Source organism: Falco rusticolus, chromosome 7 (genome assembly GCF_015220075.1).
Source record: "Falco rusticolus isolate bFalRus1 chromosome 7, bFalRus1.pri, whole genome shotgun sequence".
NCBI classification, from domain to species: domain Eukaryota; kingdom Metazoa; phylum Chordata; class Aves; order Falconiformes; family Falconidae; genus Falco; species Falco rusticolus.
Window position 1 is genome coordinate 57,329,152 of NC_051193.1, and position 13,685 is coordinate 57,342,836.

Genomic DNA, 13,685 nt, shown 5'->3' on the forward strand with positions numbered 1-13,685 from the left:
GAAGACAGCAGATACTGAAATATCTCGCTACAGGACAAGGAATATTAGCAGAGCTGGTGAAATATTAATTACCAACACTGCAAAGATTTTTTTTATTTTTTTTTTTTTATGGAAGGGATGGCCAAAGAATCATAGAACGATTTAGGTTCGAACGGAACTTAAAGATCATCCAGTTCCAGCCCCTTGCCATGGGCAGGGACACCTTCCACCAGACCAGGTTGCTCAGAGCCCCATCCAGCCTGGCCTGGAACACTGCCAGGGATGGGGCATCCACAGCTGCTCTGGGCAACCTGTGCCATAGCCTCATCATGCTCACAGAAAACAATTTTTCCTAATATCTAATCTAAATCTACCCTCTTTCAGTTTAAAGCCATTACCCCTTGACCTGTCACTACATGCCCTTGTAAAAAGTCCCTCTCCAGCTTTCTTGTAGGCCCCCTTTAGGTACTGGGAGGCTGCTCCAAGGTCTCCCTGGAGCCTTCTCTTCTTCAGGATGAACCACCCCAGCTCTCTCAGCCTGTCTTCATAAGAGGTGCTCAAGCTTTATGCTCATCTTCATGGCCCTCCTCCGGACTCACTCCAACAGGTCCATGTCCTTCTTATGTTGGGGGTCCCAGGGCTGAACGCAGTACTACAGGTGGGGTCTTATGAGAGCAGAGGGGGAGAATCACCTTCCTCAACCTGCTGGTCACAAAGAACAGTTTCTTTTATTTTTTGACCAATTAGAATGAAAATTAGGACATCTGTTTACCTTTCATTTGGCTTAAACTTAAGCCTTCTGACATTACATTAGCATGATTAGGAATGGAAAAGTTGCTTACAGCATAGGGCATGAAACTTTAAAATGGTTGAGTTAAAGTTGTTACAAGCATACTTTAAAATAAAACCCTATGCTGTTCATTAGAGACAGCTGAAATATTTGATGTTAAAACCGAAGTCCATTTACCTTGCTATTTATAAATTATTCTCTATTCATAATCTTGTGAAATTTCACACGACCTGAATGCCTTGCTTATTTCTTGCATAATAACCACAAATCACATGCTTTTCACAGGCTATCACTTCTCCCCTGAAGCGCCAGGTTCTCTTGCCCTTTGAGGGTCAGAGTGGTCTGACCTATCCTCATTTCTTCACTGTGACTCCTTGGTCTCTCCGTGCCTCCTGGGCTCACTGCATGACTTCTCTACTGGGTGTCACCCATGAGTAGTGGTTAAGCCTTATTTCTAAAACATACTCCTCATCCTATTCCGTGTTGTTCTTTTCAATTCAAATGACAATCCCAATGCTTGATTCCTGAATTCCAAAAGCAGGGACAGGAAAGGCTCTGAACAGCTCTTTAATTTCATTCAGCTGAGTTAAGAAAACAGCTCAGCTTAGGCTGCCTGAAATGCTGTTTGCAGTATGAATTCCTATAGCCAATACCATTGCAGAATACAAGCATTTCTGATGCTTTATTAGGATTTATCTTCTTTTCCTTGAATTACTTATTCCATGCTTTTAGGAGGGAGGGTTTGTGTGTTTCAAAACGACAGTTTAATGACAGCTGACACCAAGGCACCCTGTGTGGCTCTGACACAGAGATGCTTTGTTCCTTACACTAAACCAAAGAATGTCAGAAAACTGAGCAAAAGGCAACAGACTTTTTCCTCACAGTTGCTGAAGCCTGTGACAAAAGCCATGCATACACAGCATTCTCCCAAATACCTTAAACTGCATCCTTTCATTGCATTGATACAAATGCATTCAGCCTGAAAGCTGACAGCTTCTTGCACAGTGCTTGTAAAATCCAAGTAGAAAAGCAATGAGATTTTATTGCTGCCTTTGCCCAGCTTTCTCTGGTGTCCCTCTTCTCTAGAAGCATTTTGCAAGAACAGATTAGGCTTCGCAGGCAGTGTACACCATGAAAGATATTATATTGCTAGAGCAGGAAGGAAAAAAAGAGTCTTTGACAGAAGCCTACTTTTGTTTCTGATGCTTTTAACAAAACAAGAAATTAAAAATATTTCCATTGCAATCCTGACATTTTCTACTAGGAATAGAGAGATCGGGGTTTTATATTCTTAGATCTCTGTTCTATTCCTGCCCATTAATTTACTGTAAATGACTTCTGTGCCTTAGTTTATAGCTGTATGAAAGAAATTTGGTACTTAATTTTGAAATCCTGTTACAGAAGGGTGAAAAATACTACATTCAAGATAAATACCTTGTATTATTACAGCTTCAGCAGAGACTTTGGAGAAAAACCTTTAGCAAGATTAAGGAAGAAACACCCAGGTTGGTGATCTAGCACTCTGAATTTCTGACTATGAAATCTTGTTCTAAATCTTTTCAGATATGCTCAACACCTTCACCAGAACTTTGCCCTTGCGATGTGAAGTATCCTTATTTTACATGCAGTGCATGTCTACATCTTCATCTACAAACAGTAACAAACTGCAGTCAATAAATAACAGAACAGAACACGAGCTGTTCAAACCCCAAATGGCAAGGGCTAAACATCGTAGTTCATGTCAGCCTTAAAAATGCCAAGAGTTTAGCTGTGGAGACATCTTTTAGGATGAGGGACTTGTGAGTAGTAAGAGAAAAACATAATGCTGAATATGGAAAGACTGTGCAAAAGGGGGAATTCGTAAAGACAGTCAGGGCAGTAAGGGAAGCCATAAATAACCTTGCACATTAACTGCGCCCAGCACCGCGGGATGGGTTCTGTGAAGCATACCCAGCCAATGAATATGAACACATAACCTCTTCCTTCCCACTACTTTTCCTCTTTCAATGCCATTGCAGAGATTGCCATACAGAATAAAGAAAAAAGTAGGTGTTAGATTAAAATCCTAAGTTCAGGTAATTAGCAATAGGTAATGATGCTTTCCTCATGAGCGGATGCCAAGAGTTATGAAACCTTGCCTGGCAGACAAATGGTACCTTTCCCAGCTGTCTGTCTTACAAATGATCCGATACGTACTGCTATTATTTCGGTCAGACACTGGCACCTCTGCAATTGTTCACGGCCTCAGTGAAGAATACCGCCTGTCCTGCAGTTGGAGTGCTCAGACTGTTAACAGACCTGTGTTCGGCTTGTCTGAAACGCTGAACTACTGCACATGGGGAAGCACCAGAAAAGCACAGGTAAAGAAAAAACCCAAGGGTACTCACGTTTCTCTAAAAGCAGGTTTTAAAGCCCTCGGGACTGTCCTGAATAAATTTTGCTAGAACTTACTGCTAAAATAGCAGATTATTCTCTACCCACTTGTGAGAAAACACACTAGTGGTGCTTTGATAGTTTCTTGTCTTAGTAGCTAGTATGGGGCTGTGTTTTGGATTTGTGCTGGAAACAGTGTTGATAACACAGGGATGTTTTTGATATTGCTGAGCAGCGCTCACACAGAGCCAGGGGCTCTTCTGCTCCTCACCCCACCGCACCAGCGAGGGGCTGGGGGGGCACAAGGAGCTGGGAGGGGGCACAGCCAGGACAGCTGGCCCCAACTGACCAGAGGGGTATCCCAGGCCACGTGATGTCATGCCCGGCATATAAAGCTGGGAGGAGAAAGAAGGGGGGTGGGCGTTTGGAGTGATGGCATTTTTCTTCCCATGTACCATTATGTTTGATGGAGCCCGGCTCTCCTGGGGATGGCTGAGCACCTGCCTGCCGGTGGGAAGTGGTGAGTGAATTCCTGTTTTGCTTTGCTTACATGCACAGCTTTTGCTTTCCCTATTAAACTATCTTTATCTCAACCCACGAGTTGTCTCATCTTTTCGGATTCCCTGCCCGTACTACCTGGGGGGAGCAAGCGAGCAGCCATGTGGAGCTTCGCTGCCGGCCAGTGTTAAACCTTAACAACTGGGAAGCCCTCCGCCACTGCTGTCCTCTGCCCTGGGAGCTGCACCATCACAGGGCTGTCTTGCTGGTTATTTCATCCTCATCTGACTTGCTTACGGGGCGACCCAGACATCTCTAACCCTTCCCTCACCTTGCACATCCTCACCCTCAGGATTTATATAGCTGCTGTTGATTTGCAGCGTGAACAGTGCTTATGCTTCCCTATACCTAAAGACCAATACTGGGATGCTTCCGACTGAGCTAAACTCTTTTGCAAGCCTCAAAGGAACGTAGCAATCTATTACTACAGCTAAATGCCACTTATCAGATTGCCAACTCTATCTGCAATACTAAGGATCTCACAGCTGTCACAAATGTTTCCAGATATTGTATTTAATAAATCTGGTAAAGGTTTTGGAAAGAAGGATTCTCATTAAAATCTTTATACTTCCCACAAGGAAATGTACTTTTTGTAGAAATCCTTATTTTTTTGATTATGCTAGTCCAAAGAAAGCTTTACTGTAGCTTTTCTTTCTGGAATGGGAGAAACCCCCAACTCACCCATTTGGCTGCAAACCAGCATGTTGATTCATGTTGCATATGTTGAAGACTTCCTTTTTGATGTGAAACACTATCAACATTTTCTGGTACATTTTTGCCACATTTCCTTTCCGTTTCATCCAGAAGAGAATACTTAAGACAGAGTAAAACTCTTTGTCCTCCCACCTTTAGCAGCAACAGAATTTCAACACAATACAGGCTCGAACTTTAGCTCCTCAGCAAAAGTTATCACCATTGTAGCTACCAGAGACCCGTGAAACTGTTTAAAGTAAGTCAGAATTTTATTAGATGCCTATTTTCTACACTTTCAAATCCATCAGACTTCGCTAGCTAACAAGCTTTTATACCCTTTCACACCCTGAATACCTGGCCTTAACACTGAAGATCTGCCATACTAGTATGCCTCCATGTAACATTGTCCTTACAGAGTTGCTCAGTCATTGTGAAAATAAACAGTAAATTACTTTTTGTGCCTGTAATCCCCAGTCAATCCCTGTCAAGTCTAGCTGCCATCATATTAATTATCTATTAAAAAAATTTACCACAATTTGCATTGCATGTGGTGACAGTAGACAGAAAGGTAACAACAAGTCAAATAATAAATAAAAATGTGTAATTGAAACATATACATACCATACAGTGCTTCCAGACGATGTATAAAACAAGTTGAAATGATGTGTCTTGAAGTAGATAGAGATTTCAGAATCACTAGAAAAATTAGTGTTTACGTAAGTTCATGTCCTTACCCCACTTGCAGCTGGCCACTTCCATGAGAAACTAATTTTGAAAAAAAAAAATAAAGCAAATTTTAATCTGAGACATTGCAATCCTCAGCAAGTACTGGACAGGTCTAACGATCTGCTCACCACATGAAGCAGTGCATATCTTCATTGAAATTGTGACTTGCAGCTAAGGGTGACAGGCGTCTTAGTTTTTCTCAGTCAAATATTATGCCTTCAGGAGTATGGCAGCAACAATATTCTCCAACACACTCAACGTATTAGCATATCTTTTACTTAGAAACCCTAACGTATTGCATCAGTAAACATTCATACTTGAGCCTCTTCTATGACTCAAAGATAACAAACAAAACCCCATCATCTTTATCATAAATTATACACAGCAGCAGATTATGCTGATGATTTATGACAATCGTAAGATCAAGCAAAAAATGCTACCATGGGGAAACTGATCTAAGAACATGAACAAAACATTTTCTTTTTCCTGTTTTTACAGGATAAATGTACAATAAGTTTGGTAGTTTTTTCTGTGGTTATGAGTAAACTACAGCAAAATGCTGCTCTGATCAAGTTTGTTGCTGATCCACCAAAAATCTGTTTCTTTTACTAAAAGTTTGGGCATTGGGCACGTATAGGATACAGCATTGGACGGATGACATGCATTCTAGCAAAATTCACCTTGTGACTAAAGGAATTTAACTAGTTGACAGCGTTTGTCAACAGGACATTTTTGAGATTAGGATCTTAGGGACCATGTTTAAGCCTGAAAAAGAGATGGTGGCAGTCAGTGCATATTTGCTAAGATTTTTCTGCAAGCAGCCCTCATGCAAATGTATGGGACTGCTTCCCTGTGTGTAGAAGAATTTTACCTTTATAGTTTTGCTACCACAGGGAATTAAAATTGCTTTTGTTTGGATAAAAATTATCAATAAAATTAGACTGTCAAAAGAAAACAGTAACAATTTCAGAATAAGCATTTCATAGCAAATTGAAAACAAATTAACAGTTTTTTAACCTGTACAACCTTTAGGTAGGATGCTAACTTGAATCTGTGTTACCCATTGTCTGGAATCTGCTTTGACATGAAATCCTTCAACCGAGTTCCCATTACTTTAATTACAGTATTCCACCTAGAGAAAGTTTTCATCAGTAGAGTGGAAATGAATTTTTATTCAGTTTTGCTAGAGTGAAGCACAATTCTGCTAGAGTTAAATATAAAAATGTTATTTGAAAATAATTTGCATTTTGAACAGACGAATAATCAAAAGACAGTTTTCTTTTCATCACAGTTAAAGTATTTAATGACAAAATCAGGGTTTCCAGTAATGACTCAATAGAGCAGGTCCCACTTTTTTTTTCCCCAGCATGGCATGAAATAATTTCTACATCTTTGAGAACTTCCAAGGAATTGATTACAAGAGATACCAGCAAGTATTACAATTCTGACGTATCATAGCAAAACCTATCTACCTTTTAGATCACTTTTTAGAGAGCACATTTTTGTTAATATTTCACATAATGCACAACTTTTGCTAGACACAAAAGTAGCCTTTTAAGACAGAGTTTGCAGTACAGTAAAGTCTAACAATACATTGTTATTCTTTGCAGAACTTTAAAAAGATAAAGAAACTATTGATGTTGTTACAATTTACAAATACATTCTTTCATAGGAAACATTAACCTGAATTATAGTGTATGTTATGTACATAACTATCTAATACCACTAGGTTGTATACGCTACAAGCGAAGTTCCAGAAGGAAATTGCAATGCTGTAAGATTTACCTTTGGATAGACATTTATACACCTCTGGGTTGTTTTTTTTTTCCTAAAAACTACCAAATCTTGTAGTTTAATGCACAGCAAGAACAAAGTAAACACACAGACAAATCGCTTTTCCTTCATTTAATAACACTAGGCTACTTAGGATTCCCATAGTAAATGGCTTTTGATGGTTGGATAAAAGTCCTGAGTTATGATACATAAGACAAAACAATTAACTGGAGGATATATAAAAAAATATGCCGAAAACCTGTCAGTGGGACTAAAGTAATGTTTTATAACAGTTCAGCTCACAAAAGGTCTGGAACTTAGCAGTGCAACTGTGACCTTGTCCTGCCCAGCTGATATTCCTGTAAACACTTGAAAACCTATGCCTTTTTATGTGAATTTAGACAACTAATTCTTTTCAGGTTTATCTGATCTGGGTCTTACACATTTATTCTACATTACTGACAAGCTTAGAAGACCAACTAGATGGCAGCAGTTCAAAACCTATGCCTTCTTTCTCTCAAGAGAAAGGCTTGTGAGGTTAGCAGCAGAATATATAGTTAAAAAACTAAGGGTGGAAAAGATGATGACAAAAAAGAGCTAAGTGCTCAAAAATGTACTCCCTGACCGATTTCTAATGCAGCCGATTTTAAAAAGATAGCGTAGCGTTTTTTCTCTAGCAGAAGTTTAATTTCTAACGAGGGGCTGTTTTTGTGGTTAATTTTCAGAAATACCCATAGTTATAATGATAGCACTCAAAGCTACTGACATTTCCAGGGCAAGCATTAATTGTCTGTAGTGCAAGAGTGCTGAGAACTCATGTTGTTAATGAGCCTGTTCTGATTTATAACACATGTGGTCAAATTCCTTTTCAATTGATGGTGCTGGGTGTAGTCACTGTTACAAGTTGATGCTAAATAAATCTAAATGATAGTAGGGTACTACACAGATGACATATTTACCCCTTCTTGCAATTCCCAGTGTGAAATTAAATAAAAAGCTTCATACAAAACAGTTCAAATGACAGGAAAAAAAGATTTAAAGTTTGAATGCAATCAGTTAACTAGTCGGTGTCTTTAGTTCTGTGAGAATGTTTTCCTAAAGCCAAGCATCTTTGTACAAAATGGGTATTTTCAAGAGATTTTCAGTTACTCCAGCTTGCAGTAACAAAAATATTCTCAATTACTACAGAAGATTTTATCTCTCTTACAAGCAGTGCTCTGAGAATTTTAAAGTGTCTTTAATAATGCAAAAATCTTATTCTACATTGAAAATGAAAACTACAGTACATTCATATAATGCCAGCTTCCTGACCGTCTGTTAAGATGAGGACAAACATGAAGAGCAGGCATCATCAGAGGATGAAGGTTGAAACTTCTGCTAGGATTTCTGTTTCTAGCTTACCATTAAAAAAAAAAAAACAAAACAGTGCAGCATCTTTTTTCTTTTTTTCTTCATTCTAGAAGCATATCAGAACATCTTAAAAAATGTTAAGAGAACAGTTGTGAAGGAAAAGGGTAACCTACTTTAGCAAAAGAATACAATGCATATATTGCATATAGTGAATACAGAATGAAGTAGGGAGTCACCCTTCCAGTGATAATATATATTGAAAACTGAGACCCAAACTAGAACTTAAAATTCTAATGTACCAAGACATGCTTTTTGAAAGCCACTATACTAAAACTCAGACAACTAGCTAACACAAAAGTCATTCCAATCAGGCAAATATTTGAAGTGTTCCCAAAAATTCTTACTGTAGAATTTATGAAAACCAAATGCCTTGGAAAACAGTGCATTCTCATTTTCCCAGGCCTCTGCATTCTCATTCATATAGGCCTTTCACCACGCAATCACAGGTTAAAAAGAAAATGAAATGTTATTTCATACCAGATTGCCAAATTCTAGATTGTATTTGAGGCATAGCTATGGGTTTGTAGATGTAAACATTACTTTTTTTCCTCAATTTTGAAACCTCAAGCATACATTCTGTAGGTTTCATTATACTATTCAAATAATCAGTCCAGAGGGGAAAACAGAATATGCAAAATGCAAATATGAATGCAATTCAGATATGTGCTTCTGAATGCTGGTGATGGCATATGAAAACTTCCTACACTGGGTAGAAGAAACAAGTTTTTCTGTTTCCCAGGACAAATCAGTCTATTCTCCCCTATAGATACAACCCCAGGTGTTTAATTCCAACATTCACATTCCGCTGATGCTACATAAAATGAAGAAAAGTGTACCCTTTCTTTGGATGTTATTTCCACACATACGTCCACAACCAGTTAAATATTTTTCTGTACAACTGGGGAAGAATACTACTATTTTAATCCTGATCAGCTTGTCATTTGGTCCAGTTCCCCTGCTTGCTTTCACTCCTGTAACAACTGAAGTACAGGTAGAAAGTACTGCAGGACTGTGTAGCAGTATTACAAAAGAGGAACAAAAGTAAGTCAAAAAGGTAGAAATGCAACACTTTTTCCTGCACAGAAACTGAAATAATGCATCTCCACTGAACTTGAAGGAAAAAGCACACAGAAGTCTGGATCTCCTGTAAAAGTTGCTGAATGTAGCCTTTTCAGTTTCTCTTGGGAAGATTTCAACTTTGAGCAGTATCTCAGCATTTGTGCTTCATGGCAAGCTGAAAAAGAAAGAAAAAAAAATGAATTAAAAAGTCATCACATGTAATGATAGCTATATGAAGCTTTATGTGGTTAGTCTGGATCAGAAGAGTTAGTAGACCATTCTCTAAAAGATGCCTGAAATCCGTAACTTCTCTGCACAGAGATATGTAGTTGCTCCTTTGCTGTGACGGATAGGCAAAGTCTCCCTTTGCTGTGCTGAGGCAGCAGGATTTATCTGCTTTCACAGCTCTCTTTCCCACTGTTCCATTATTTTGCTATCTGTGAGGAGGACTAGAGCAAGATGCTAGAAACAAAGACATGCTTAAACCCAGTAATTTCAGCCTAGTGATTTGGATTGTTAAATACAATCAGAAATTATAGACAAGTAATTTAAAACACCTGTTCAGCAGCTCTGCCACTACATAATGATGAAAAATTAAGGACTGATTGCCTTTCTACCTCTGTGATTACCGATAATTTCAATTTCAAATAATCCCAAAGTGGACTTGAAAGTGGGAATGAGAGGGAGAAGAAAGAGCTAAAGTAAGTTAAATCCTGCATAAAAAGAGCAGACAAACTGACTTTGGCAAACCAAGAGGACAACCTGGGTTTAGGGTGTGTCTAATAAACTGGTATCTGTAGATAATCGCACACTAAAAAAGCAGAGATAAGCGAACGCTCTAGGCAGTTACCTAGAAACCACAACTCGTAGGGGAACTTAACATTTCCTCATTTTCTGCCAGTGAAATGCTAACCAATAAATGACTCAAATTTAATTGACCTAAGCCTTTGATACACAAGGACCTGGTCATACACCTTTTTAAGAAAATTATTATTTGTAGAGATATACTGCAAAGCCATCTCAGCGTGAAAGAACTCCAACCGACACTTCCTCCCCTCAAACAAGATTTGTTTTTCAGAAAAAAAACACTGGGGAAGCTTTCCAGCCACTGCTCCCCCAGCCTGCAGCACTGTGTGGGGCTGTTGTGACCCAAGTGCAGGACCCAGTGCTTAGCCTTCCCAAGACTCACACAATTGGCCTCGGCCCATCAATGTGGCCTGCCCAGATCCCTCTGCAGAGCCTTCCTGCCCTCAAGCAGATCAACACTCCTGCCCAACTTGGTGTCATCTGCAAACTTACTGAGGGTGCACTCGATCCCCTCGTACAGATCATTGGTAAATGTATTAAACAGAGCTGGCCCCAATACTGAGCCCTGGGGAACACCACTTGTGACCGGCCACCAATGGATGTAACTCCATTCCCCACCATTCCTTGGGCTCAGCCATCCAGCCAGCTTTTCACCCACCAAAGAGTACACCTGTCCAAGCCACGAGCAGCCAATGTTTCCAGGAGAATGCTGTGGGAGATGATGTGAAAAGTTTTACTAACGTCCATGTAGACAATAACCACAGCCTTTCTCTCATCCCCTAGGGAGGTCACCTTGTCATAGAAGGAGACCAGGTTAGGAGCAAGACCTGCCTTTCATAAACCCATGCTGTCTGGGCCTGATACCTGGGTTGTCCTGCATGTGCCCCGTGATGGCACTCGGGATGATCTGCCCCGTAACCTTCCCCGGCACCGAGGTCAGGCTGACAGGCCTGAAGCTCCCCAGATCCTCCCCGCCCTCCTTGTCATCTGCTGTCACATTTGCTGACCTCCAGTCAGTCAGGACCTCCCTGCTGAGCCAGGACTGCTGATACATGATTGAGAACAGCTCAGTGAGGACTTTGCCAGCTCCCTCAGTACCCCTGGGTGCATCCCTCCTGGCTCCATGGTCCTGTGTGTGTCTTAGTGGTGCAGCACGTCACTGACCAGTTCCCATTGTGTTATGGGGTCTTCATTCTGCTCCCTGCCGCTGTCTTTCAGCTCAAGGGGCTGGGTACCCCCGGAATAACTGGTCTTACTTTTTACTGTCTTACTATTAAAGACTGAGGCAAAGAAGCATTAAGTACCTGAGCCTTTTCCTCAGCCTTCATCAGTATGTTTCCCCCGGCATCCAACAAAGGATGGAGATTCTCCTTAGCCCTCCTTTGTTACAAGGTATTTATAGAAACATCTTTCATTGTCTTGTCTCTTACGGCAGTAGCCAGATGAAGTTCTAGTTGGGTGTTGGCCCTTCCAACTCTCTCCTTGCATAACCTCATGCCATCCTTGTAGTCCTCCTGAGTTGCCTTCCCATTCTTCCAAAAGTCATAAACTCTCCTTTTTTCCCCGGAGTCCCAGCTGAAGCTCTGTTCAGCCAGCCCAGCCTTCTTCCCCACCAACTCGTCTTCTGGCACACGGGGACAGTCTGCTCCTGCACCTTTAGAATTTCCTTCCTGAGGAATGCCCAGCCTTCCTGGAGCCCCTGGCCCTTCAGGACTGCCTACCGAGGGATGTTATCAACCAGGCTGCTAAACAGGACATAGTCTGCCCTCCAGAAATCCAAGGTAGCAGTTCTGCCAACCCCCCTCTTTAAAAGCTCTTCACTGTTACTGTTTTGCTAGAAAGTAACAATTTTGCCATTTAAGCAACACTCAGGTAGACCTTGCTTTACTGGTTTCATGGGATTAATATGCTTGCTTTTGTGTACAAACATCTAAGGTCTGAGTAGCAGGTGCCCCTCAAAGACCTACCCAGAGGAACATTTAACAATGAACAACATTGTACTTCCTAAATGCTCCACAAAACCCCAGCAAGATGCTCTTTCAAAGCAAAGCATGCCACCACAAAATAACAGTCTCTGTAACCTAATACATTCCTGGGCGGCTGCCCTATGCATTTTTGGGAGATAACTGTTGAGAAACAGGAGGACTACTGCACCTTTAAGACACAATTCAAGATGTGGGACACCAATCCAAATAAAATTGCAAGAAAACAAGTGTTGTAGTCCGCATTTTACTGTTATCTTTATGATCATTAAGATGACAAGTACTAATCTGCAGTCCTCTAAGAACTAAACTACAGTTTGTTTTCTTCCAATACAAAGATGTGATTTTCTTGTTAAAAAGACATACCCCAAGTATTTATTACAAATCCTTAACTATCATCCACTGAAAGGCAGTTGGTAATAGGGATAGCTTCAATAGCACGTGGCCTCACACTCACCTGAGGAAGACTGGTAATCTGTAGAACTGGAGTGGCAGAAAGATTTCATAAATCTCAGCCCAGCACACAGCCCAAATGGAAATCATCCTTTCCTATTCTGCACCACTTAAGACACTTCCTGCAGAAACTGTTCTTACTGCCACAGAGACACGTAAACTGAAATGACTATGTACAAAATCCCAATTGAGAATTTTCCCACACCTTTTATTTGATAAAAACAAAAATAAATCCTTCTATTGTGGATGTTTTTATCTTACCCACCATTCCTGCTATGTTACCCTAGAGTTTTTCTTTTGGATTATTATATCAGGACTTTGTAAAGCTTTTGTTCTAAATATGGTACAGCACAGTCTATCAAAGATGGCATTTTTCTTATAATACTGCATCTTCTAATCCTGAGAATTTTAAAATAAGACTTTCCAAATAGAATCTGTTGAAAAGATTTGTTTCTGTTCACAGCATGACTTCATCTGTGGAACTTCTGTTCTGCACATGTGGACGACGAAAGGGCAAGACACACTAACGAAACCTATTCAAATCTTAATCGAGATTCATAGCAGCCCAATTATCAGAGGCATTTTTCATTTTTTAACTCCCTACCAAGCAGCACTCTGTGGTTTACTCTAAAGCAGCAAACCTTTTGCCCCCTACCCTAGCAGCAGTGGTAGCTGCTGTTTATGGTTGGTTATCTAAGTTGGCACAGTTATCACTAGGGGTGGTGTGGGTGGTGTATTAGGTCAAAGAACCCAAGAGCAGGCTTGTACCATACTCAGGCCACTAAGCTGAACCATACTAATCTAAATGAACAACAAAGTAAAGGATTATCCCAGTAAATATTAAAGTTGTTCTGTGACATTTTAAACACTAAAGACAGAGGTTTGTATAAAACCACAAAGTATCAATCTAGGATTTCTAGTGTTAATACATTAGCCAGGAATTTTTTTGGCATAAGCATGATAAAGACTAATAAGTGCGCTAAGCAGCAAAACTAACAAACTCGCATGCAGAACATGAGCAACCATTTTAGAAAATGTCTACCTTTTTTTTTTTTTTTTTAAAGAATATTTCTGCTGTGGAT

The 13,685-nt window shown here is 40.2% G+C and overlaps 1 protein-coding gene across 1 annotated transcript in view; it reads right to left on the minus strand.

The window, feature by feature from the left end:
• Positions 1 to 6,393: 6,393 nt before the first annotated feature.
• STXBP6 (syntaxin binding protein 6) overlaps positions 6,394 to 13,685 on the minus strand; it is a 121,955-nt gene continuing 114,663 nt past the window's right edge. The window contains exon 6 of the mRNA XM_037395239.1: positions 6,394 to 9,536. Coding sequence (XP_037251136.1) covers positions 9,513 to 9,536 — 24 coding nt within the window. The 3' untranslated portion in view covers positions 6,394 to 9,512. The remainder of the gene's footprint in view (positions 9,537 to 13,685) is intronic.